Here is a 26,458-nt window from a genome sequence, read left to right as displayed (position 1 = left end):
TTCATGGAAGCTAGACAGTCAGTGAATTAAGTTGTAGTTAATCGGGTCAAAACGTGTGTGTGTGTGTGTGTGTGTGTGTGTGTGTGTGTACTTGACTTTGAATATATTATTTACACTTTATACTTAAGCTGACTTAAAATTACAAACCCTATTAATAAAAATGCCCCATCTAATATTTATCTTTAGTCCCCTTGTTGAATATGTGTTTGGATATTTTCTCTCAACAAATTATCCCACTGTAAGATAAAGATTGCTGTATATTTGAAAAATTCAATAAATTAAGAGTTATGAGATATGCTTCTATTCTCAAAGGACTTATAGCTGTGGGGAAAAGGTGTAAATAAAAAGTAATGTGGGCTTCCGTGGTGGTCCAGTGGTTAAGACTCCATGCTTCCAGTGTAGGGGGCACAGGATCCCTGGGCAGGGAAGATCCCACATGCCGTGTGGTGTGGCCAAAAAAAAAAAAAAGTAACGTTACAGAGCATTTGTTAAAATTCTAATTTATAAAATGATCTATCTCTAAATGCTAGACATTTTTCTAGGAGAGATTGAATTGGGGGTTGGGATTTGAAGACTGGATGAAGGATTTGAATTTCAGAGGTGAATAAGGAATCATCAATGCAAGGCTTGAAGAAAAATGTCAAAAAGTGTATGCTGAGTCCTAAGGAAATGAAGAAAATTGATTAGACTTGAGCAGAGTGTTTATACAGGACAGTGAATAGTAAGAGAATGCTGAAAATGTAGGTTGGAATTAATTCATGCATAGGAGTTTGGACTTCTGTCTGTAGTTCATTTGAAAGGATTTCTATTACTCAGGGTTTTTAAATCTGGTGCATACATTACTCCCCTTGAGAACTTTGCCTTGCTCATTAAAATATTAATGACACTTGAAAAGTTCTGAAGTAGTGAAAACTTTTAAATTTTCTTTAATCCCAATTTCCCAAATTTATTTATTTGAACAGAGACCTCCCCTTCTCTCTCTGTCTCCCCTCACTTTTTCCTGGCATCATAAGAGACGTTCATTAACATTCCATGAAATGTAGCACCTAAAGTTAGTTTATCAAAACCATGACTAAAATTCAGTGTTTACTTCTCCCTCCATGGCCTTTTCTATCAATTTAAGCCATTGTTAAAAAAAAATTTCTCATTGGACCTTTTGAAAGCATATATTTTTCTGATTATCTTTTCTCTGCCATTTATTATTTTACTGTAGACTCTGTTAAGGACCCTGACATGTCTGAGAGTAGGCACCATTGATTCTATTAACTTAAGGTAGTTAGTTTCAAGTGATGGGTCATAGAGAACAAAAAGTATCAAGTGGAAATATTGTGTGAAAATATCATGGACAGATTATTAAAAGTAGGCCTTATTCCCAGTGTTGCTCATTGAATTATAACAGTATTTAAAAAAATGTATGTCCCTCAAGATATTAGTAAATATTTTGCTAAACAAACAACAATGAAAAAGAGTCTATGACTAAATTTGTTTGGAAACTGTGGTATAAACACCCCTGGGGTTTGGGACTCTCAGTAACTAACATCCTATACCTTGCCCAGGTTCAAACCAATTCAGTGAGAGACATGAAATTCTGGCAAATAGGTGAAACTGATATTGAAAGGAAGGAGGTTTAGTAATGAGAGCCAAATGGGTTGGTAAATGCTACCCCATGATTAAACTTACCTACACAGCCTCAGGCAGAACTGAAATTGTAGGTCTTATTCATAGGGAAAGAGCTCATATAGCAAAACCAGCAAATCATTTGACATCCTTATAAACATCAGATGTTAAAGGAGGCAGTGTGTTTACCCAATTCTTTCCATCAAATTCACCACTCATGGGTGAGGGAGGGAGCAGAGAGAGCAGTTTTCTTGCTAAAATGTCCTTCCTCTTGGCAAGTTGAAGCCTGGAGAGGGGAAGTTTCCATTCAACAATCCTCAGTGAAAGAGGATCTTTTAATGCAACACTGCTCTGAGCTACTGTGTATTGGGAAGTTCACAAGGGAAAACATGATTAGTGCAGCAATTTGGGAAATACCAGCATGATGCAAGCACTGTAGGTGGTTCATTCTGAAATTAAGTTTGTTTTTATATCTTAATGTCCTGTTAGAGCAAGTTTCCTTTAACAATCCTCTAGCCCAGTAGTTTGCAAACATGGGTTTTTCTGATCAAATGTGAGGTCTTTTCCAAGTCATTTGTTACTGATGTAGGTACTACATTTGCATTGTTCTAATACTAGTTATTGGCTTATATCATCTATAAAAATGCTGATTCACTTAAATTTTTATATATTTTATTCAGTGGAACAGAATAATGGCTTTGCAACTAGATTACAGAGAATTATGCAACAGCTATCTTCTTTTTTTTTTTTTTTAAACATCTTTATTGGGGTATAATTGCTTTACAATGGTGTGTTAGTTTCTGCTTTATAACAAAGTGAATCAGTTATACATATACATATGTTCCCATATGTCTTCCCTCTTGCGTTTCCCTCCCTCCGACTCTCCCTATCCCACCCCTCCAGGCTGTCACAAAGCACCGAGCTAATATCCCTGTGCCTTGCGGCTGCTTCCCCCTAGCTATCTACCTTACTACGTTTGTTAGTGTGTATATGTCCATGACTCTCTCTCGCCCTGTCAAAGCTCACCCTTCCCCCTCCCCATATCCTCAAGTCCGTTCTCCAGTAGGTCTGCGTCTTTATTCCTATCTTACCCCTAGGTTCTTCATGACATTTTTTTCCCCCTTAAATTCCATATATGTGTTAGCATACGGTATTTGTCTTTTTCTTTCTGCCTTACTTCACTCTGAATGACAGACTCTAGGTCTATCCATCTCATTACAAACAGCTCAATTTCATTTCTTTTTAAGGCTGAGTAATATTCCATTGTGTATATGTGCCACATCTTCTTTATCCATTCATCCGATGATGGGCGCTTAGGTTGTTTCCATCTCCGGGCTATTGTAAATAGAGCTGCAAAGAACATTTTGGTACATGACTCTTTTTGAATTTTGGTTTTCTCAGGGTATATGCCCAGTAGTGGGATTGCTGGGTCATATGGTAATTCTATTTGTAGTTTTTTAAGGAACCTCCATACTGTTCTCCATAATGGCTGAACAAATTCACATTCCCACCAGCAGTGCAAGAGTGTTCCCTTTTCTCCCCACCCTCTCCAGCAATTATTGTTTCTAGATTTTTTGATGATGGCCATTCTGACTGGTGTGAGATGATATCTCATAGTAGTTTTGATTTGCATTTCTCTAATGATTAATGATGTTGAGCATTCTTTCATGTGTTTGTTGGCATTCTGTATATCTTCTTTGGGGAAATATCTATTTAGGTCTTCTGCCCATTTTTGGATTGGGTTGTTTGTTTTTTTGTTACTAAGCTGCATGAGCTGCTTGTAAATTTTGGAGATTAATCCTTTGTCAGTTGCTTCATTTGCAAATATTTTCTCCCATTCTGAGGGTTGTCTTTTGGTCTTGATTATGGTTTCCTTTGCTGTGCAAAAGCTTTGAAGTTTCATTAGGTCCCATTTGTTTATTTTTGTTTTTATTTCCATTACTCTAGTAGGTGGATCAGAAAGGATCTTGCTGTGATTTATGTCATAGAGTGTTCTGCCTATGTTTTCCTCTAAGAGTTTGATAGTTTCTGGCCTTACATTTAGGTCTTTAATCCATTTTGAGCTTATTTTTGTGTATGGTGTTAGGGAGTGATCTAATCTCATACTTTTACATGTACCTGTCCAGTTTTCCCAGCACCATTTATTGAAGAGGCTGTCCTTTCTCCACTGTACATTCCTGCCTCCTTTATCAAAGATAAGGTGACCATATGTGCGTGGGTTTATCTCTGGGCTTTCTATCCTGTTCCATTGATCTATCTTTCTGTTTTTGTGCGAGTACCATACTCTCTTGATTACTGTAGCTTTGTAGTATAGTCTGAAGTCAGGGAGACTGATTCCTCCAGCTCCTTTTTTCGTTCTCAAGATTGCTTTGGCTATTCGGGGTCTTTTGTGTTTCCATACAAATTGAGAAATTTTTTGTTCTAGTTCTGTGAAAAATGCCAGTGGTAGTTTGATAGGGATTGCATTGAATCTGTAGATTGCTTTGGGTAGTAGAGTCATTTTCACAATGTTGATTCTTCCCATCCAAGAACATGGTACATCTCTCCATCTATTTGTATCATCTTTAATTTCTTTCATCAGTGTCTTATAATTTTCTGCATACAGGTCTTTCGTCTCCTTAGGTAGGTTTATTCCTAGATATTTTATTCTTTTTGTTGCAATGGTAAATGGGAGTGTTTTCTTGATTTCACTTTCAGATTTTTCATCATTAGTATATAGGAATGCCAGAGATTTCTGTGCATTAATTTTGTATCCTGCTACTTTACCAAATTCATTGATTAGCTCTAGTAGTTTTCTGGTAGCATCTTTAGAATTCTCTATGTATAGTATCATGTCATCTGCAGACAGTGACAGCTTTACTTCTTCTTTTCCAATTTGGATTCCTTTTATTTCCTTTTCTTCTCTGATTGCTGTGGCTAAAACGTCCAAAACTATGTTGAATAAGAGTGGTGAGAGTGGGCAACCTTGTCTTGTTCCTGATCTTAGTGGAAATGCTTTCAGTTTTTCACCATTGAGGATGATGTTTGCTGTGGGCTTGTCATATATGGCCTTTATTATGTTGAGGAAAGTTCCCTCTATGCCTACTTTCTGCAGGATTTTTATCATAGATGGGTGTTGAATTTTGTCAAAAGCTTTCTCTGCATCTATTGAGATGATCATATGGTTTTTCTCCTTCAATTTGTTAATATGGTTCATCACATTGATAGATTTGCGTATATTGAAGAATCCTTGCATTCCTGGAATAAACCCCACTTGATCATTGTGTATGATCCTTTTAATGTGCTGTTGGATTCTGTTTGCTAGTATTTTGTTGAGGATTTTTGCATCTCTGTTCATCAGTGATATTGGTCTGTAGTTTTCTTTCTTTGTGACATCCTTGTCTGGTTTTGGTATCAAGGTGATGGTGGCCTCGTAGAAGGAATTTGGGAGTGTTCCTCCCTCTGCTGTATTTTGGAAGAGTTCGAGAAGGATAGGTGTTAGCGCTTCTCTAAACGTTTGATAGAATTCACCTGTGAAGCCATCTGGTCCTGGGCTTTTGTTTGTTGGAAGATTTTTAATCACAGTTTCAATTTCAGTGCTTGTGATTGGTCTGTTCATATTTTCTATTTCTTCCTGATTCAGTCTTGGCAGGTTGTGCATTTCTAAGAATTTGTCCATTCCTTCCACGTTGTCCATTTTATTGGCATAGAGTTGCTTGTAGTAATCTCTCATGATTTTTTTTTATTTCTGCAGTGTCAGTTGTTACTTCTCCTTTTTCATTTCTAATTCTATTGATTTGAGTCTTCTCCCTTTCTTTCTTGATGAGTCTGGCTAGTGGTTTATCTATTTTGTTTATCTTCTCAAAGAACCAGCTTTTAGTTTTATTGATCTTTGCTATCGTTTCCTTCATTTCTTTTTCATTTATTTCTGATATGATTTTTATGATTTCTTTCCTTCTACTAGCTTTGGGGTTTTTTTGTTCTTCTTTCTCTAATTGCTTGAGGTGCAAGGTTAGGTTGTTTATTCGAGATGTTTCCTGCTTCTTAAGGTGGGCTTGTATTGCTATAAACTTCCCCCTTAGAACTGCTTTGCTGCATCCCATAGGTTTTGGGTCGTTGTGTCTCCATTTTCATTTGTTTCTAGGTATTTTTTTATTTCCTCTTTGATTTCTTCAGTGATCACTTCATTATTAAGTAGTGTATTGTTTAGCCTCCATGTGTTTGTATTTTTTACAGATCTTTTCCTGTAATTGATATCTAGTCTCATGGCGTTGTGGTCACAAAAGATACTTGATACAATTTCAATTTTCTTAAATTTACCAAGGCTTGATTTGTGACCCAAGATATGATCTATTCTGGAGAATGTTCCATGAGCACTTGAGAAAAATGTGTATTCTGTTGTTTTTGGATGGAGTGTCCTACAAATATCAATTAAGTCCATCTTGTTTAATGTATCATTTAAAGCTTGTGTTTCCTTATTTATTTTCATTTTGGATGATCTGTCTATGGGTGAAAGTGGGGTGTTAAAGTCCCTTACTATGAAAGTGTTACTGTCGATCTCCCCTTTTATGGCTGTTAGTATTTGCCTTATGTATTGAGGTGCTCCTATGTTGGGTGCATAAATATTTACAATTGTTATATCTTCTTCTTGGATCGATCCCTTGATCATTATGTAGTGTCCTTCTTTGTCTCTTCTAATAGTCTTTATTTTAAAGTCTATTTTGTCTGATATGAGAATTGCTACTCCAGCTTTCTTTTGGTTTCCATTTGCATGGAATATCTTTTTCCATCCCCTTACTTTCAGTCTGTATGTGTCTCTAGGTCTGAAGTGGGTCTCTTGTAGACAGCATATATAAGGGTCTTGTTTTTGTATCCCTTCAGCCAATCTGTGTCTTTTGGTGGGAGCGTTTAGTCCATTTACATTTAAGGTAATTATCGATATGTATGTTCCTATTCCCATTTTCTATATTGTTTTGGGTTCGTTATTATAGGTCTTTTCCTTCTCTTGTGTTTCTTGTCTAGAGAAGTTCGTTTAGCATTTGTTGTAAAGCTGGTTTGGCGGTGCTGAACTCTCTCAGCTTTTGCTTGTCTGTAAAGGTTTTAATTTCTCCATCAAATCTGAATGAGATCCTTGCTGGGTAGAGTAGTCTTGGTTGCAGGTTTTTCTCCTTCATCACTTTCAGTATGTCCTGCCACTCCCTTCTGGCTTGTAGGGTTTCTGCTGAGAGATCAGCTGTTAACCTTATGGGGATTCCCTTGTGTGTTATTTGTTGTTTTTCCCTTGCTGCTTTTAATATGCTTTCTTTGTATTTAATTTTTGACAGTTTGATTAATATGTGTCTTGGCGTATTTCTCCTTGTATTTATCCTGTATGGGACTCTCTGTGCTCCCTGGACTTGATTAACTATTTCCTTTCCCATATTAGGGAAGTTTTTCAACTATAATCTCTTCAAATATTTTCTCAGTCCCTTTCTTTTTCTCTTCTTCTTCTGGAACCCCTATAATTCGAATGTTGTTGTGTTTGATGTTGTCCCAGAGGTCTCTGAGACTGTCCTCAGTTCTTTTCATTCTTTTTTCTTTATTCTGCTCTGCAGTAGTTATTTCCACTGTTTTATCTTCCAGGTCACTTATCCGTTCTTCTGCCTCAGTTATTCTGCTATTGATCCCATCTAGAGTATTTTTAATTTCATTTATTGTGTTGTTCATGTTGTTTGTTTCATCTTTAGTTCTTCTAGGTCCTTGTTAAATGTTTCTTGCCTTTTGTCTATTCTATTTCCAAGATTTTGGATCATCTTTACTATCATTATTCTGAATTCTTTTTCAGGTAGACTGCCTATTTCCTCTTCATTTGTTAGGTCTGGTGGGTTTTTATCTTGCTCCTTCATCTGCTGTGTGTTTTTCTGTCTTCTCATTTTGCTTATCTTACTGTGTTTGGGGTCTCCTTTTAGCAGGCTGCACGTTCGTAGCTCCTGTTGTTTTTGGTGTCTGTCTGCAGTGGCTAAGGTTGGTTCAGTGGGTTGTGTAAGCTTCCTGGTGGAGGGGACTAGTGCCTGTGTTCTGGTGGATGAGGCTGGATCTTGTCTTTCTGGTGGGCAGGTCCACGTCTGGTGGTGTGTTTTTGGGTGTCTGTGGCCTCATTATGATTTTAGGCAGCCTCTCTGCTAATGGGTGGGGTTGTGTTCGTGTCTTGCTAGTTGTTTGGCATAGGATGTCCAGCACTGTAGCTTGCTGGTCGTTGAGTGAAGCTGGGTGCTGGTGTTGAGATGGAGATCTCTGGGAGATTTCCGCCATTTAATATTATGTGGAGCTGGGAGGTCTCTTATTGACCAGTGTCCTGAAGTTGGCTCTTCTACCTCAGAGGCAGAGCCCTGACTCCTGGCTGGAGCACCAAGAGCCTTTCATCCATACGGCTCAGAATAAAAGGGAGAAAAAGTAGAGAGAATTAGTAGAAGTATGAGGAAAGAAAGAAGGAAAGGAGGGAAGGAAGGAAGGAAGAAAGAAGCAAAGAAGGAAAGAAAGGAGGGAGGGAGGGAGGAAGGAAGGAAGGAAGGAAAGAAGGAAAAAAGACAGAAAGAAAGAAGATACAGTAAAAATAAAATAAAGTATAATATAGTTATTGAATTAAAAAATATTTAGAAAAAAAAAAAGGGACGGATAGAACCTTAGGACAAATGTTGGAAGCAAAGCTATACAGAGAAAATCTTACACAGAAGCATACACATACACCTTCACAAAAAGAGGTAAAGGGGGAAAAATCATAAATCTTGCTCTCAGAGACCACCTCCTCAATTTGGGGTGATTCGTTGTCTAAAGGAGGGAAGGAAGGAAGGAAAGAAAGAAAGAATGAAGGTAAAGTGTAAAGTTATTACAATTAAAATTAATTATTAAGAAAAAAAATTTAAAAAAATAAACCATGGACGGATAGAGCCCTAGGACAAATGGTGGAAGCAAGAGTATACAGACAAGATCTCACACAGAAGCATACACGTACACATTCACAAAAAGAGGAAAAGGGAAAAAAATCATAGATCTCGCTCCTAAATTCCACCTCTTCAATTTGGGATCATTCCTTGTCTATTCAGGTATTCCACAGATGCAGGGTATATCAAGTTGATTGTGGAGCTTTAATCCGCTGCTTCTGAGGGAGAGATTTCCCTTTCTCTTTGTTCTCACAGCTCACAGGAGCTCAGCTTTGGATTTGGCCCAGCCTCTGCGTGTAGGTCGCTGGAGGGCGTCTGTTTTTTGCTCAGATAGGACTGGGTTAAAGGAGCCGCTGATTCGGGGCCCCGGCTCACTCAGGCCGGGGGTTGGGGGATGGGGGAAGGAGGGGCACTGCGTGCAGGGCGGGCCTGCGGCGTCAGAGGTGGCGTGACGTTGCGGCGGAGGCCGGCGTGACGTTGCACCAGCCAGCGGCCCGCCGTGCGTTGTCCCGGGGAAGTTGTCCCTGGATCCCGGGAACCTGGCAGTGGCGGGCTGCACAGGCTCCGCAGAAGAGGGGTGTGGAGAGTGACCTGTGCTCGCACACAGGCCCCTTGGTGGCGGCAGCAGCAGACTTAGCGTCTCCAGCCCGTCTCTGGGGTCCGCGCTTTTAGCCGCGGCTCGCGCCCGTCTCTGGGGTTCGCGCTTTTAGCCGCGGCTCGCGCCCGTCTCTGGGGTTTGCGCTTTTAGCCGCGGCTCGCGCCCGTCTCTGGGGTTAGCGCTTTTAACCGCGGCTCGCGCCCGTCTCTGGAGTTCCTTTAAGCAGCGCTCTTAAACCCCTCTCCTCGCGCACCAGGAAACAAAGAGGGAAGAAAAAGTCTCTTGCCTCTTCGGCAGGTGCAGGCTTTTCCCCGAACTCTCTCCCGGCTAGTCGTGGTGCACTAACGTCTTCAGCCTATGTTCAAGCCGTCAACCCCAGCCCTCTCCCTGCGCTCGGTCCAAAACCGAAACCCGAGCCTCAGCTCGCAGCCCCGCCCCGCCCCGGCGGGTGAGCAGACAAGCCTCTCGGGCTGGTGAGTGCCGGTCGGCACCGATCCTCTGTGCGGGAATCTCCCCGCTTTGCCCTCCGCACCCGTCGCTGTGCACTACTCCGCGGTCCCGAAGCTCCCCCCTCCGCCTGCCGCAGTCTCCGCCCGCGGAGGGGCTTCCTAGTGTGTGGAAACTTTTCCTCCTTCACAGCTCCTTCCCACTGGTACAGGTGCCGTCCTTATTCTTTTGTCTCTGTTTTTTCTTTTTTTCTTTTGCCCTACCCAGGTACGTGGGGAGTTTCTTGCCTTTTGGGAGGTCTGAGGTCTTCTGCCAGCCTTCAGTAGGTGTTCTGTAGGAGTTGTTCCATGTGTAGATGTATTTCTGGTGTATCCGTGGGGAGGAAGGCGATCTCCGCGTCTTACTCTTCCGCCATCTTCAAGGTTCCCCCCCCAGCTATCTTCTTATTCTTGTTATAATTGATGATCTGTGCCATGTTTGTGAATTTTATCTCAGACGTGTATAATGGTAGCAAAAGAGATTCAAAACTGCTGTTCCACTTCACATCTTTTATAGTTGAGATACCTGAGACCTAGAGGGAACAAGTGACATACCAAAGTTAATGATATCAAAAAATATATATAGTGGAAACACTGAAACTAAACAGCACTTCTATAAGGTAGCAATTTCTTTTTATATATCAAAGTCATTCGCTATCTTAACCTACATAGTCCCTGTTTGTCACTCTACAAAACATTAAAAATGCAAAGATATTTACTTATTATCATACTCTTATCTAGGTCATAACAAAATACTACTTTTCACTTTATAAAAATGATATTTTTCCATATAGACCTGGATTCAGTAGTTCCGCCAAGATGATCACAGTCTTCCCACTTGCAAGAAGGGAGACAAGTGTTAAACAAATGATCACATTAATAAATCTATAATTTAAATCTAGTAAAAGTGATATAAATTATACGTGTATGGAGTTCTTGCCATGTATAACAGGAGGGTCTCATTTACATTTCAGGAGTGATTTGAGGAATCATTTGAGGAAGTGATGTTTAAATGGACATTTGAAAGGTGAATAGGTATTAGCCTAGCGAATAATAGTGGAAGCCCTTTAGGAAGAGGCTTTGGAGAAATTTGGAGGTTGGAGAGATTTGCATTATTCCAGAACACAGTGAAAGTAACATTTAGTAGGAGAACTCTTGGTTATGGTAAACGTTTGAATGGTGCTGAAGGCAGTGGAAATCACTGGAGGATATTAAGAGGAATGATGTCATTTATCTATTATAAAAGATCTCTCTGAAAGGAAATAACTGAAAAGAAAATAGAGACATAATCTAGCAATCTAAGCTGCAGTTGGTGGTGGCTTGGGCCAAGGTGGTTAGGACTGAGATATTGCATACATTGGAGACAATGTATTATAAATGGAATAGGGATTTTTCTGTAAATGCCATGTCTTGGACCTTGTTACCTAATATACCAGTGTATCTCACAGCTTGGAGCTGAGCCTCATGCATAGTATTAAATAAGCTTTTCTGAAATTATTGAATAAATAAATAATTGAGAAGGTAGAAGAAGTAGATCTCAGGAACATCTTCTTTATTTCTTATGTAATCTGTTGGTCAGTGGAAGAACCATTTAGTGAAGTAGGGGAATTGGAGATGACAAAGATTTGGACATAGAAATAATCAAAAGTTCAATTAGAAACATGTTAAGCTTCTCATTCTATGGTAGACAGAATTATGATCCCCCAGATACATCCCATGTGTGAATATGTTACCTTACATAACAAAATTAACTTTGTAGATGTGATAAGGTTAAAAACCTTGAAATGGGAGGATTACCCTGGATTGTCCAGGCGGGCCCATTGTAGCCATCTAAGCCCTTAATAGTGGAAGAGGATGATAGAAGAGTAGATCAGAGAGATGAGATAGAAGGAGAGATTCAAAAAATGTGAGAGGGACTTGACCCACCATTGCTAGCTTTGAAGATGGAAGAAGTGTGCTATGAGCCAAGAGAAAAGGTATGTGGGTGGCTTTTAGAAGTTGGGAATTGTCCTTACATGACACGTAAAAAGGGAGTGGGGATCTCAATCCTACAACTTCAAGGAACTGTATTCTGTCAATAACTGGAATGAGCAAAGAAATGGATCTTTTCCTACAGCCTCCAGAAAGGAATACAGACCTATGCATACCTTGGTTTTAGCCAGGTGAGACCCATGTTGAACTTCTGATTTATAGAACTATAAAATAATAAATTCGCAATGTGTAAACAACTAAATTTGTGGTAATTTGTTATGGCAACAGTAGAAAACTCATATAATATGCATAAAGTGTCCTAGTAGAGATATTAGTTAAGTAGCTGGACATACATAGTACAATACATACCTAACATCCCCCTCCACCCCACACATATACATACACAGCCATATTAATCAAATTAAATCATTCTATCATAATAAATCTTCCAATATGGGGATAAATAAGAATATATCTTGGGCAAGAATCATTTAAATTATGGATTACATAAAAATACCCACAGACAGAAAATGTCCCTGAAACTTTTAAGAGTGTTGGTTTAATGAAATAGAACGTACTTACATTATTGGTTTGTATTTTTCTATTTACTTGAGCAGTGATTTAAGACAAAAAATAACACTTTTTGTTTGATTGGTTGTTTTTTTTTGTAAGGGATGTGGCAGTATTGTTGTTTGTTTTTTCCACTAAGATGACCAGCTTGACTAATATGTCAATAATCTGTAAGACAAATTCTAAGAAAAATGTAAAAGTAGAAGAAAATATGTCTATGGAAACTCTGCAGCTCTTTTACAGTATTTTTGTCCTCTTCAGACATTCCTGCAATTACTCTTCTATCTTTTCTCAGGCTTAAAACTCCAGAGGTAATGCCCTCCCAGGGTCATTTGTGTTTTGATGAATAAAAGGGACAAATCCTGCTGGAATGTCTGGCATTATGACAGTCAGAAGGAGCGCAGTTATGGACATCTTGGGCTTTATCGTTTCAAACAAGGCACAAGTGTTCAGCAAACCCACCCCACATGCTTCCCCAGTGTTTGTAAAGGTGGATATACATCTGCTCGTGTGCTGTTCAAAATACATTATATTGCATCCCAGGCTTTGTAGATATTAAGTGATTATTGTGTCCCTGGCTCATAATGCAGCCAAGTGTCTTGTTTTCCTTCCTTTCCTTAGTGAAGTTTGGGGCATAATTATGTAATATTTTATAGATGCTAAGATTCATTCCAATTTCTTTGAGAAACAATAACATAGAACTGTTTAGCACAAAATGCACTGTATTTGATAATGAAATATCATAATTTATATTCCAATTAATTGATTTTTAGATTATTTTAATTCTCATAACACTCTAATTCTCATAACACTCCATCAGAAGAATAGTCACTCAAAATTTACCCATTTTATTTGATGCAAAGTGATTTAATATTACATAAAATTTTCAGTTACAATAGGTTTATTATAGCATCAACAATTCTGTTATCATTTGGAGATTGTATTCTAATATTAAAGAAGAGCCCTTTGCAGTTGCTTTACAGTTACTATATTTTCACTTCTATTTGGGTTTTGGAGCATGTTTAGTTTTAAATCTCAGTTCCTTGCATTAATTTATTCTAACATTCATTAATTCCACAAATATTTATTAAGTAGGTTTATATGCAAGACATTATACTAAGAACTGGGGCACTGAGGTATTTATTTCTTGTGTAACCCTAAGCAAGATAATTAAAGTACATAAGCCACAGCTTTCTTATTTGTAGAATGGGACCAATGATATTTATTCATAAGAATATCAGGCAGATTAAATGCAGTTATATATATATATGGTGCTTATACACACACACACACACACACACACACACACATATAGACACATATAGTGCTTGAATTTAAAAAGCTGTAAAATCTTAAGTTGTCAGTCAGTTATGTTTAATTAAAACCTAAATGTGTTTTTTTAAATTTTAGAATTCAAAATCTATTAAAGAAATGATAATACAGGAAAAATTCAGTATTTTTGAAATGTGAATTTTCTGTCATAATATTGTTATTTCTACTGGTATCAAATTATGTTATGTTCATTTTGAATGAAGAACATCAATTAAACTATAGTATATTTCTTTTCATGTTCTAGACTTTTGTACTACATTGTCATTATCGTTTAAATTTTCTCCCTAGAGAAAAAAAATAGTTGCTTAGAAATATGCCATAATTCTTTATCCCCTTCTGGCAGGGCAGCATAACAAAATGTAATGTGAAAAAATCATAACAGAGTACTATGTGAATTCCTTTGTTTTTAATTTTATTTAGGCAACAGACGCTGATGCTGGAATAAATGGCCAAGTATACTACAGTTTGGGTAACTTCAATAATCTTTTTCGTATCACATCCAATGGGAGCATTTACACATCAGTGAAGCTTAACAGAGAAGTCAGGGACTACTATGAACTTGTTGTTGTGGCAACTGATGGAGCGGTACACCCTCGTTATTCAACTCTAACAGTGGCCATCAGGGTTTTGGATATTGATGATAATAGTCCTGTGTTCACCAATTCAACATATACTGTCGTCGTTGAAGAAAATCTGCCAGCCGGGACCAGTTTCCTTCAAGTAGAGGTGTGTGGAAGAAGCAATTATTTCATGAATTCTGTATAAGATTTGACATTCATGTAGGGCTGCCAGACTTAGTAAATTTAAAAGAAAAAAAAAAAAAAGCATATGCAGTTAAATTTCAATTTCAGCTAAGTGAGTAAATTTGAATATAAGCATTCAAATATTTCAAATATTACATATTGTGCTTTATCTAACAACCCTATTTTAGAGATATACCAAAATTTAAAGGGAGAAAAGTTGCCTTTGTGAGAAATTGAATAACACTTCTTAACAGATTTCTTTTTAATTTACAAAAGTAATGCTAAATGTTTATTGCAACAGTTGACAATACGAGACTATTTAAAAAAAAAACTTAATAGACTCTCACCTTGTACCTCGGTATTAAATTTTATGTGTATTCTGTTACATTTATGTTTGTGCTCACACAGATATCAAATAACTATTTACATATATATATAAATACACATGTATGCAAGTGTGTACATATATATATACATTCATACACATATATACATGTACAGAATTGCCTCATATTTTACAGAAATGGGATATTGCTGTACCTATTATTTTGTAATATCTTTTTCACTTTCCGTACACAACTGGCATCCTTCCAGAAGTCTAACTCTCCTTTTTATTAGTGTCTTCATAGCTAAGCCTCTTTTTTTCAGTCCTCAAATAAATTATTACCAGAAACTCTGGACATTCTGATTCAGTAGGTTAGATTGGCCTAGAGGTCTGCATTTTAAGCACAACCTCTTTAATTATGACATAGGTGGTCTATGAAGTGTATTTTGTAAGAAAAAAATATAGTCCTTTCTCAACCTGCAGTCTACAACTTGAATTTTGTTAGCATGCATTTCAGGAACTTGTGTTTCTTCCATAATTCAACTCAATATGTGTTTACTTAGTGAGCAAACATTAATACATCTAAAAAAGGCAGATGCTGGTGGAGAGGGCCATTCTTTCTCCATTTATTCTTCTATTCATCTATTCATTCACTCATTCCTTTATTCAATAAGCATATTTTCAGTGCTCACTGCATGCCAAGTCCTCTGCTAGACTCTGGGGATTCAAACATGAACAAGACAGGTTTCCTGCTTTCATTGAATTTTCAGTCTGGTGTAGCAAACAGACAAGTAACTGGTAATTAATATAGAGGTCCTCAATGCAAGGAACCTGGGAGATCACAGGAGGGGCTCTTTAACCTAATCTTGAGAACAAAGAGAATGTTTCCTGGAGAAAGTTTATTTCTAAATTGTGAACTGAGGGGCAAATAAGAGGCATTCAAGGGGGAAGAAAGAGTATTCAAGGCAGTGGAAGAACCTGCTCAAAATCCTGGAGGAGAGAAGAGTGAGGAGCTAAAGGGCTGGAAAATATATGTGTCCTTCTCACCATGTTAAGGAGACTGGAGTTGATCCAAAATGAAATGGAAAACAAGAATTTTTAGGCAGGAAGGTGACATCATAAAATCTGTGCTTTAACAGTGTCTTTCCCATTGTGATGTTGATAACTGTTTGGAGGGGGCCAAGACTGACATTCACAAAGATGCTTGCTTTACTGCATGCATTTTTTAACGCACCCTGACCTTCCCCACTCTGTCCTTGGCTCCATTCCATTTCCTCTGCCAGAGTTGCCTTTGCCAGTCTCTACTACTGAATGAAAGAGTCATCTATAAGACTTCCTATTGAAACCTGTTTTTTCAGCTGTTTTTTGTTTCGCTTTAATGTTTCGCTTTAATGACTTTAGTTTTGGAAATGGGAATTAAAAAACAATTTTATTAGAGTATAGTTGATTTACAATGTTCTGTTAGATTCTGGTGTACGGCGAAGAGAATCAGTTATACATATACATATATCCACTCTTTTTTAGATTCTTTTCCCATAAAGACCATTACAGAGTATTGAGTAGAGACCTGTGCTGTACAGTAGGTCCTTATTAGTTATCTATTTTATATATAGTGGTGTGTATATGTCAATCCCAATCTCCCAATCTATCCTTCCCCTACCTTTCCCCCTGGTAACCATAAGTTTGTTTTCTACATCTGTGACTGTATTTCTGTTTTGTAAATAAGTTCATTTGTACCATTTTTTTAGATTCCACATATAAGTGATATCATATGATACTTGTCTTTCTCTCTCTGATTTACTTTATTCAGTATGACAATCTCTAGGTCCATCCATGTATCCCTTTTATTTTGGTATTTCTGTCTTATTTCTTCTTTGAGACAGTAATCTGGAGGGTAGGTATCTTGTTTGTATTCATCTTGTGCATCTCTATAGCACCTTGTGCACACTCAATAAGTATTAGTTAAAAGAAGGGAGGTATAATAGAGTGATCTCTAGAAATGTATTATAGGATCTTTGTGAGAAGATATATTTACGTTTTCATATAGCCCTTTAATAACCTGTTATGTTTATGGAAAGCACACACTAATACTTATTTTTATTTAAGGTATTATTTTTCATGGTTATACAATCGTCAGGAAATAATAAGCAATCATTTATGACAATATTTATTTCTTTACTGTGGTATGATCCTTTTAATTAGTGATTTTTTCAAATAAAATAGGTACAGTAACAAGATCAACAATGACAAAACCTCATGGGTCTCTGTCTCTGACTTGTTCTCTTTCTTTCTCTCCCTCTCCCTCTATCTGGTAAATTACTTTAAAAAATGTTTCTCTCTGAAACATGCCTTTTGATCATCATTCATTTCATGCTGTTCTAGGTACTGACACATGACTTCTATCAGTCCTGCATTTCTTTATTTTGGCAATGGCAGTGATATAACCATTCTTCTTCTTAATTTGTTACAGGCCAAAGATGTTGACCTCGGAGCTAATGTATCTTATCGGATAAGAAGTCCGGAAGTGAAGCACATTTTTGCACTACATCCATTTACAGGAGAGCTCTCCCTTTTAAGGAGTTTGGACTATGAGGCATTTCCAGACCAGGAAGCAAGTATCACTTTTCTAGTGGAGGCCTTTGATATTTATGGAACAATGCCACCTGGTATTGCTACTGTCACAGTGATAGTAAAGGTAAGGAATATAGATGACTTCTGGTTGCCTACTTTGTACTCTCTACATGTAGTTCCTGTTTTTGTTATTTTTTTAAATCCACACTATAGTATAATATCTGGGGGCAGGATTCATAATTATATGTGGTACCAGAGCCAGAACATAAAATTTTGAATGTACAGTATTTACAAAGACTTGGGAAATAACTATATTATTTAACTTATAAAAAATAAGTTTGGGGGCTTCCCTGGTGGCACAGTGGTTGAGAGTCTGCCTGCCGATGCAGAGGACACGGGTTCGTGCCCCCGTCCGGGAAGATCCCACATGCCGCGGAGCGGCTGGGCCTGTGAGCCATGGCCGCTGAGCCTGCGCGTCCGGAGCCTGTGCTCCGCAACGGGAGAGGCCACAACAGTGAGAGGCCCGCGTACCGCAAAAAAAAAAAAAAAAAAGTTTGAAAGAACCACTAAATAAGAGTTCAAACATTGTGTCTCCCTGGGTCCACCATTAGCTCTGTGACTTCAATCAAGTCATAATTTCTCTAGACTACACTTTAGTCCAGATTCCACAGCACCAGGGATAATAACTTCATCCAAATCCTTCAACTTAAAAAAATAAAAATTAAAAAACATAAGAGGATTCTGAAAGTTTAAGAATTCTAAGCCCCCAAGAACTAGTTAGTTTAGTTTAGTTGGAACTCAAGATTCTGGAATGAAACAAGCTTTGGAATCAGATGGAATTGGGGTTAATTTCTTGCTCAACCATTTTCAAGTTCTGTGACCTTGGGGACTCTCTCAGCCTCTCTAGATTTGCCTTCTAGCTTAATAAAATACCCTGCACCAGTTGATTGCCTAGAAAAGCATGTCGTCTTCCACCTTTAGGGTTTCTTGTGATTGTTAAGCTGTGTATTTAAAAGAAGACATGAGGAAAGATTCATCAGTTCTCACATGTTAGTGTATATAAAGGTCATCTGAGCTGCATACCCAACTTTCAGATCCCTCTTCTCCTTCCCAAAGGGGCACCTTTCTCACAGGAGCATCTGAGACATCAGTATATTAGAAAAGTACACAGATGATTCTTACACAGGTTGTGTGAATATCAGATGTTGAAAAATATACTTCAGTTACAAATATACACATACAAATGATCCTCGAGCTGCTTTATTAAAGGTATTTAGTACTAAAAAATGACTTCAAATGACCTTTATTTCTTTGGTGACATAAAAGTGCTTTCATAAACATGTTTTGTATGATTTTTGGTCCGGGGAAGAAAGTACAAATTTGAAACTACCCTCTTAACATGTTTTCTCTGGTACCCGACTGGAGTTTGAATGGTTAAAAAGACAGAGCTAGTCAGAAAGAAACAGATTCACACAGAGTGAGAGCAAAAGAGTGAGAGAGGAGAGAAGGAAAAGGAAAAAGGGAGAGTGACAAGGATACAGAAGATCTATATGATAAATGAAGACTTTACAAGGAAGCTTATAGAAAGTTTCAATAAGTCCACGAATGAAATACGTGAATAAGATTAATTGGGTAAGCAATTTAAGTTCACTTTAATATAGATATTTTAATTCATATTATGTTCACATATGTTCTACAAAAAATATATGATTTATGATTATGACTCAGATTTTGCCAGGTAACCACTGAGACCAGGTTTCCATGTTAAAAAAATAAAATCTATGAAATTAGAAGAAAACATGGAAGTATGTGTAAATTTTGAATTAATATTTAGTTATAGATGGTAGAACTGCAATACAAATTTGGCAACCACACATTGGTCTGCTATACAGCAGGACTATTTGTACTTCTTGCAGTCACCTTACATCACTAGAAATGTATCCTAACTGAATGGGATCAAGTTATTTGACTCACCAGTTCTGTTAGGTTGTCTGATTCTGGAGATCATTCAGAAAACCATAGGAACCTATGTTCATTTAAAGTTTGCCGCTTGAGATGCCTAGAATTACAACCTGTAATGTGTTTGAGGTAAATTGTTTAGCAGAATTCACCTATGATAAATTACTCAGGACTTTACACCATCTGGTTCTAGTTGGCTACCTAAAGCATGTGGAAAGTTCTGGGAATGACTTCAGTTCTTGAAAGCAGCTTTCCATAGAGGGCTGTATGTACACAGGTTATAAGGCACAGAAGGTCATAGGCAGCTTTTGTACAATGTTCATTCTTAAAGGGCACTGCCAGGTATAAATGATGGTACAAGAAATCATCACTTTTGTTTGATTGTTTACCTGATAAATAAGGTATGCAATTGGTTTTCTTAGACAATAAAATATTGATATGAAAACATAGAAGATTGTTAAAGATTTCACCAGTATATGATTAGCATAACTATATTTATCATATAGGTAAATGCTCTAATGCTCTTGACTGTAAGATCTTTGAGTGTGGATTTTCTTGTGTGTTTTGCTGTTGTTGTTAAGATAATCCTGCAATCAGGGTGGGATGTGGGGATTATTCCATTGCCTTTACTTTACACGTGAATTAGGCTTATCTGCTGGTACACACATGATGTCACTTCTTCCCTGGAGTCCTGCTGTCTTCCAAAAAGTTCCTTCAGTTTTTAAGGAAAAATAAAAAACACATTTTTCATTTTCACCAAGAACTTTATTGAACAATGTGTTCACCGTTTTACTCCACTACCTTCTGCCATTTTTCAGGCAACTTCATAATTCCATCTTCGCAAAACATTTTATCTTTTTGATCAAAGAACTGTTTCAGGTGCCTTTTACAGTCTTCCAGGGAATTGAAATTTTTTCCATTAAGAGAATTTTTTAAATACCAAAATAAATTGAAATCTTAGGTGCAACATCTGGTGAATTAGGGTCGATGAATCACAACTTCCCAGCCAAGCTGTAACCGTTTTCGCCTGGTCATCAAAGAAATATGTGGTCTTGCATTACCTGATGGTAACAGGTGTTGCTTTCAATTGGTCTCACTGGGAGCAGCACTTGTTGGAATTAATTGTTTGGTTTTCCAGAAGGAGCTCATAATAGATGACTCCCTTCCAATCCCACCGTATACACAACCTCACCTTCTTTGGATGAAAATGAGCCTTTGGTGTGGTTGGTGGTGGTTCATGTCACTTGCCCCATGATCTCTTCCGTTCCACATTATTGTACAGTAGCACCTTTTCATCACCCATCACAATTTGTTTTAAAAACAGAACATTTTTATTACGTTTAAGAAGAGAATCCTATGTGGAAATATGGTCAAGAAGGTTTTTTCTCTTATGTGGAGCCCAAACATCAAAGTGATCAACATAACCAAGCTGGTGTAAATGATTTTCCAACACTTGATTTGGATATTTTGAGTATGTCGGCTGTCCTGCGTGGTATAACGTTGATTGTTTTCAATTAATGCCTCAATTTGATTGCTATCTACTTCAACTGGTCTACCTGACCGTGGAGCATTGTCCAATGAGAAATCTCCAGCACGAAGCTTCACAAACCACTTTTGACATGTTTGATCGGTCACAGAACCTTCTCCATACACTGCACAAATCTTTTTTTTTTTTGCGTTTCAGTTGCATTTTTATCTTTCTTGAAATAATAAAGTATAACTTGCCAAAAATGTTGCTTTTTTCTTCCATCTTCAATATTACAATGGCTACACAAAAATTCACCAGTTTTGATGTTGTTTTTTTTAAACGCATGCTGATATGGCAGCTGTCCCAATACATTCTAACAATTTTTTCGAATGAAGTTAGCTACTAGAGTCACCTTATGGAAAAAACTGAACGAACTTTTTGGCCAACCCCAATACATTCGAAAGGGGAACACAAATCCTTTCCATTCTCAGATGCCCTAACGCTATCTGGAGTATTTTATTAGGGTCTGCATTCCTTCTTTCTCTGGGGTCCACGATGGTTCTGTATCTACTCCTTCCATTTTGTGTTTCTCTGTCCTAAGAATTTTATCTGTTTCAGGGATTTGTAAATGTATCATTTCAGGGACTTAAAATTTTATTCAGCATTAAGTTCTCTTTGGGAATAGCAATGTGAACTATCAAAATCTTTTCTTGGGTAAGCTGCTTTTCTATTTGTGTCTCTCTTTCCTGAGACATTGATTTTCAGTGCTCTAGTAGTCTAGGGAAGGATCAAGGAACAATACAAAATCATCGAGGGCCTGAGGGGCTTCAGTGCATATTTAGAAATATTATTTTGCCACAGTATTATGATATGACATTTAGAAATTTAGAAATCTTACAGAAATTTTAGGAACATGATAATATTGGTGGTTATGAAGATGCCATGATAGGTAAAGACATGAAAAAGACTAAAAGATGAGACTGACCTAAGTGAACTAAATGAGCAAAATGGCTTCTGGACCATCTACCTGGTTTTGCCTACCCATATGCTTTGATGGTGTTGAACACTAAAAACATTTTAAATAGAAAAAATGGTCCATCTATTGGCTGTTCTGGGCAATAAGTGAAGAAAAGATTTGCTACTAAGGACCTTCACCCTAAAATTCCCAGATTCAAAGATGGATGCTCAAGTGGTATGTAGCCTTCTCTCTCAGGATAGATGTGGTTGATAATGGAGAGTTATAATCCCTCATAGACTCTAGCTTGGCTGCTCTAATTTCAGTTTAGACTGATGTGCTTGGATTTTTTTTTTTTTTTGATGGAAGAAGTCATTGGTGTCAAACTGAGTCCCAAACTATCATCTGAGCAAGCAGGATGTGCACTAAATAAGATTCATTCTCTATCTGGGACTTCAGTCTCTTAAAATGCCTTCTACATTCCCTAACCACCCCTTTATTTTAATACAGGGGATTCACTCAAGGATTCTACATCAGCTTGTGCGAAATGTTGCTCATTGATGGGCTCTTTCTTTCTTTAGAAATAAGAGTGATGTTATTGTCTCAGTTGCTCTATCTTATTTAGAGAAGTCAAACTATTTCATTGGTCAGGGGTTCCTGACCTATACAAAGTTATTTCTGGATTATTGTACATTTAAAACAAAACTTAATATTTAATTCTAGACATTTTTCAGTGCCACTTTGTTTTCTTTTTCAAGGTTATTTAAGCATAATAAAATTTGGTGAACATTTCTCCAAATGCAGGCTGACACTTGCTTTCCTTTCTCCTGATCACTCAGGATAAGATTATCACAAAGAGAATTTTAAAACTGTATTGTATACTATTGGGGCCCATAAAAATATCGTATTTGTTTGTTTTGAAGGGAAGAGTGGAATACAATTCTCATTTCTCTACAAATGTAAATCTTTCCCAAGCTTGCAAATTTTCTGCTGTTGGTCTGTTAACTTGCAGTACTGACAAGCTGTTTTACTGATAACATAATTGCATAGGATTTGCCAAGAGATATTTCTACCCAAAACAGTCACCAAGGGGAAAACATCTTGTAGATCTCTCTTTGAAAATGAGCAGAAACATAATTTCTTTTGTAAAGAAGGAAAAAAAGATCAGGTACTTCCTATCTAGTCCATCAAACTTTTTAAAAATTGAAGTGATAATGGGGAAATTGAAGTATTTGAGATAATTGAAATAATATTTATTTCAAAGGAAAAATATTTTCACAGTAGAAGGAAAATGGAATTTTATCACAGACACCTGCAAAGAGCTTTCTTGGTGTCAAATTTCAAGGATCCAAAACAAAACTAATCATGATCGTACAAGTAATATGTATTTTTGTTGCAAAGGTTTTGCAGAACATTTATAAAACAAGGCCTTTTTCATTGTATATTTATTAAATATCTATAAGAATTGAATCTGTGATAATAGTAAATTACATGATATGGGTAAACCTCTGGAAAATGAAATAAAATTCTAAATAGTTTTACACATAAAATCCAGAGAAAAATCTGCCCTTACAAACTGAGTTATAATAATATAATATAGAAAATACACGGAAAGAGAAGATCTGTTTTCTATAGTAAGCCAAAAGCTGAATATAAGCCAGAAAGATTGAAATATTTAAATGTGTATATAATTCTGGATAGCATTAAAAGGAATGTAAAGAACTTGTCCAAGATAAACAGATGACTTAAGTCATTTGCTGATTGTAATTTTAGATAGAATGGCTGCATGCGAGTAGGAGAGAGAGTGAGGGAGATGCTTCTGTGAAGGAAGGAGACTGAATTCACCCCTGGTTGTGTTTACCTGTAAAAGAGGGTGCAGGTATGGGAGTAGGCAGGGATAGATGGAGGGACCAGAAATGAAAGACCATCTAGAAGGGCTGAGGTTATTAGGAAATACGGTGAGTCTTGGAAGATAGAGCTAGCATTTTCATCTTTCAGAGTGGTTTCTTCTTCTGCGAAGGAAAGGAATGTTCCTACCCCCAAAGTGTATAGGAAAGAAGATAGATAGAAACTCAATGCCCAGTACCAAGGTGGCATTTGCCAAACTATGGACACCTGACAGGCAGTGATTTGCCGCTGATGTTCTGTGGTGACAGTATTAGTAGAGTCCTTGTTTTGATTTGGTCAAAGGAACTGTGGTTTGAGAGACAAGGAGATAATCCAGGATTCAAACAAATCAGAAACTCTGGACATTTCAATATTTATAGCATCTTTCCTTCCCTTGCTCTGGAGGGAGGAGACTGAGTAAAAGATATCTTCAATGGACCAACTAGTGGGATTATGGTCTAATTGATCATTATTTTTTTTTATTAAAGTATAGTTGATTTACAATATTGTTAGTTTTAGATGTACAGCAAAGTGAGTCAATTATACATACATATATTTTTTTCTCTTTTCCATTATAAGATACTGAATATAGTTCCCTATGCCACACAGTAAATCCTTGCTGTTTATCTACTTTATATATAGCGGTGTGTTAATCCCATACTTCTAATTTAACCCTCCTCCCTCCTCCCGATTGATCATTATTTTTTATGACTTGCTGATTTTCACCTTGAGGTTGGTTCACCTGGAGAAAATACCCATTTAGGACTATGGCCTTCAAATATTACCCTCTGTTCTATTCTATGCTATCAGATTCTTAAGAGTATATTCTTTCTAATATATTCACTTCCGTGTTTAAAGAATATGAATACATCAAGGAGGGTGTGTCATAGGGCTGATTCAGATGGTTTCTTAAAGTATCTGCTATTCTGCTATTCTACAGCTTTACAACAAAGATGTAACATATTTTCACTGAAGAACCAAACCAGAGGAAACAGATAAAAATGTACAAGCCCAGAGATAACATAATATCTTAAACAGGAGTAATTTATATTGCTATGGCTCCCCATATATCACCCACTGATTTCTGGGAGTCCCAAGAAAATGCTTTACTTATAGAGTATACACAATTAAGTAATTTTACCCTTCAGTGATGATCACATTCTTCCCTGCCTGCCAAGGCAAATGAGACCAGGCTTGCCTTACCACAGCTCTCCCAGTGGGGACAATAGATGCTGATAAGCCTTGTTGATACTAGTTACTGCTAAGCATTGGTACCATTTTCCAATCCTATCATGACTATAGCTGCGATCTCTACCCCAGTGAATTGGCTGCCTCATACAGGGGGGCACTCTTGATATGTTGGTGTCCTCAGTATGTACTCTGAGAACTTGACTTCACCAAAGTCATACAGTATTCCAAACAGTAATAATTTGTGCCTTCAATATATTATCATCATCGGGGTCTCTCATGATATACTTCATAGAGCACTAGCTCCTCAAGATGGTACTGGGTGTCTCATACACAAAGTATTACATAGACAAGTAGATTTGGGAAACACTGGTATATTTAAAAATAAACCGATATCTATGCCGTAGGCCTTTATATAGGAGCCTTAAATGTGCTAGTGTATGTTGTGAATCTCAAGAAAATAAAACGTGATTTCCCACCATTGATCATGGAATTTCATTTGTAAAGCTTTTGATAGGACTAATTTTCCAAAGAATGCAATTTGGAAAAAACTTTATTAGGTTTTAGTGAAAATAACTATTTGTAGGGTTAAATATTGAATAAGTTGTTTAAAATGTACAAATATGACTGCTGAAAGTCTCTTTTTACCAAAAAAAAAGCTTCATAAATAATTATAAAAATTATCTTCAGGGAAATAGATTAGAATTGTGCAGTGTTTAGAAGCTTGCAAGGTTGCCAAGATAAAATTGTAGTAACTAGTTAGAAGAATTCTTAAAAATGTAAAATATTTTTGGAAAGAGGTATTTAAAATTTTATGTGTGGAATTTTAATGAAAATCCTACTCAAGTCATTTTATGTATAATCTTCTGATGACTTTGCCAGTTCCCTTTCTCCTCACCTGCAAGTAGCAGAATGATGCCTTTAGGATCCGACATACCAGAATTAAATCTTAGCTCTACCCTTTATTAGCTGGATAATCGTGAGCAACTTAATTTCTCTAAGCTTCAGTTTCCTTATTCTAAAAATAGGAACAATAATAATAATAGCTAACATCTATTTTAGGCAAATTAATTGAGATGATAAATTTAACACACTTAGCATAACGTCTGATATACAGTAAAAATAAACCATATACATACACACATACATATATATATAATTGTGATGCACTTTTGAGGAAGTCTGAAATAGGGTGATGTTATTTGAATTGATGCTCAAATATTCAAGCTTAGAATGTGCACATATTCTCCCAATTGACCACAGTGTCATGGCTTGGAAAAAAAATCCAAAAACCTATCAACTGCCTTCCCCCTATATTACCATTCCAGTTCAGAGAAACTAGATGGGAATGGAATTTTATATTAAATTAGTGGATTTGTCAACATTACACAATGTTAACCTCTTCTAATTTAACCATCAATTTTGAAGGACTGTTTTACCTGCCAGAGTGCATGAGTGATGAGGCAGTTGCTCAGGTAACAGAGATGCATCCTATGTGAAATTTAAACTCCTAACTATATATTCCCATCACATCCTTATACTTTCTCTTTCATAACATCCATCACACTTGCTAATATTTATTTATTTTTTGCTTTCCACGCTAAACTGTAAGCTCAGTACTAGCAGGCACTGTATCTTTCTTGGTGGTAACCATATCCCCAGCACCTAAAGTACTACCTAATGCACAGTGGGAGCTCCATCAATATTTGTGATACTGAGAGCTATAGTGTACATTTTGCTACTTGTGGCAAAGTGTAACCTTGATTACCTTACATTAGGGATAATACTATCCCCCAAGAATCCAGAAAAGCTTCAAACTCAGAAATAAAACCAAACCAAAACAAAAAACAAATTTAGGCAGCTAAGAAAGAATCTTCCCAGTACAGGTTT

At 37.0% G+C, this 26,458-nt stretch overlaps 1 protein-coding gene across 8 annotated transcripts in view; it reads left to right on the top strand.

Moving 5' to 3' along the window:
- The window catches only part of PCDH15 (protocadherin related 15), a 714,536-nt gene that overhangs the window by 521,557 nt on the left and 166,521 nt on the right, over positions 1–26,458 (top strand). For all 8 annotated transcript variants that reach the window (XM_065894178.1, XM_065894175.1, XM_065894174.1 and 5 more), the window contains 2 exons: positions 13,893–14,198; positions 17,011–17,235. In XM_065894178.1, the coding sequence (XP_065750250.1) occupies positions 13,893–14,198; positions 17,011–17,235 (531 nt within the window). The remainder of the gene's footprint in view (positions 1–13,892; positions 14,199–17,010; positions 17,236–26,458) is intronic.

Source organism: Phocoena phocoena, chromosome 16, assembly GCF_963924675.1.
Source record: "Phocoena phocoena chromosome 16, mPhoPho1.1, whole genome shotgun sequence".
Taxonomy (NCBI): Eukaryota; Metazoa; Chordata; class Mammalia; order Artiodactyla; family Phocoenidae; genus Phocoena; species Phocoena phocoena.
Note: the sequence above shows the minus strand (reverse complement) of the source record. Positions and strands in the feature narration are given on the sequence as shown.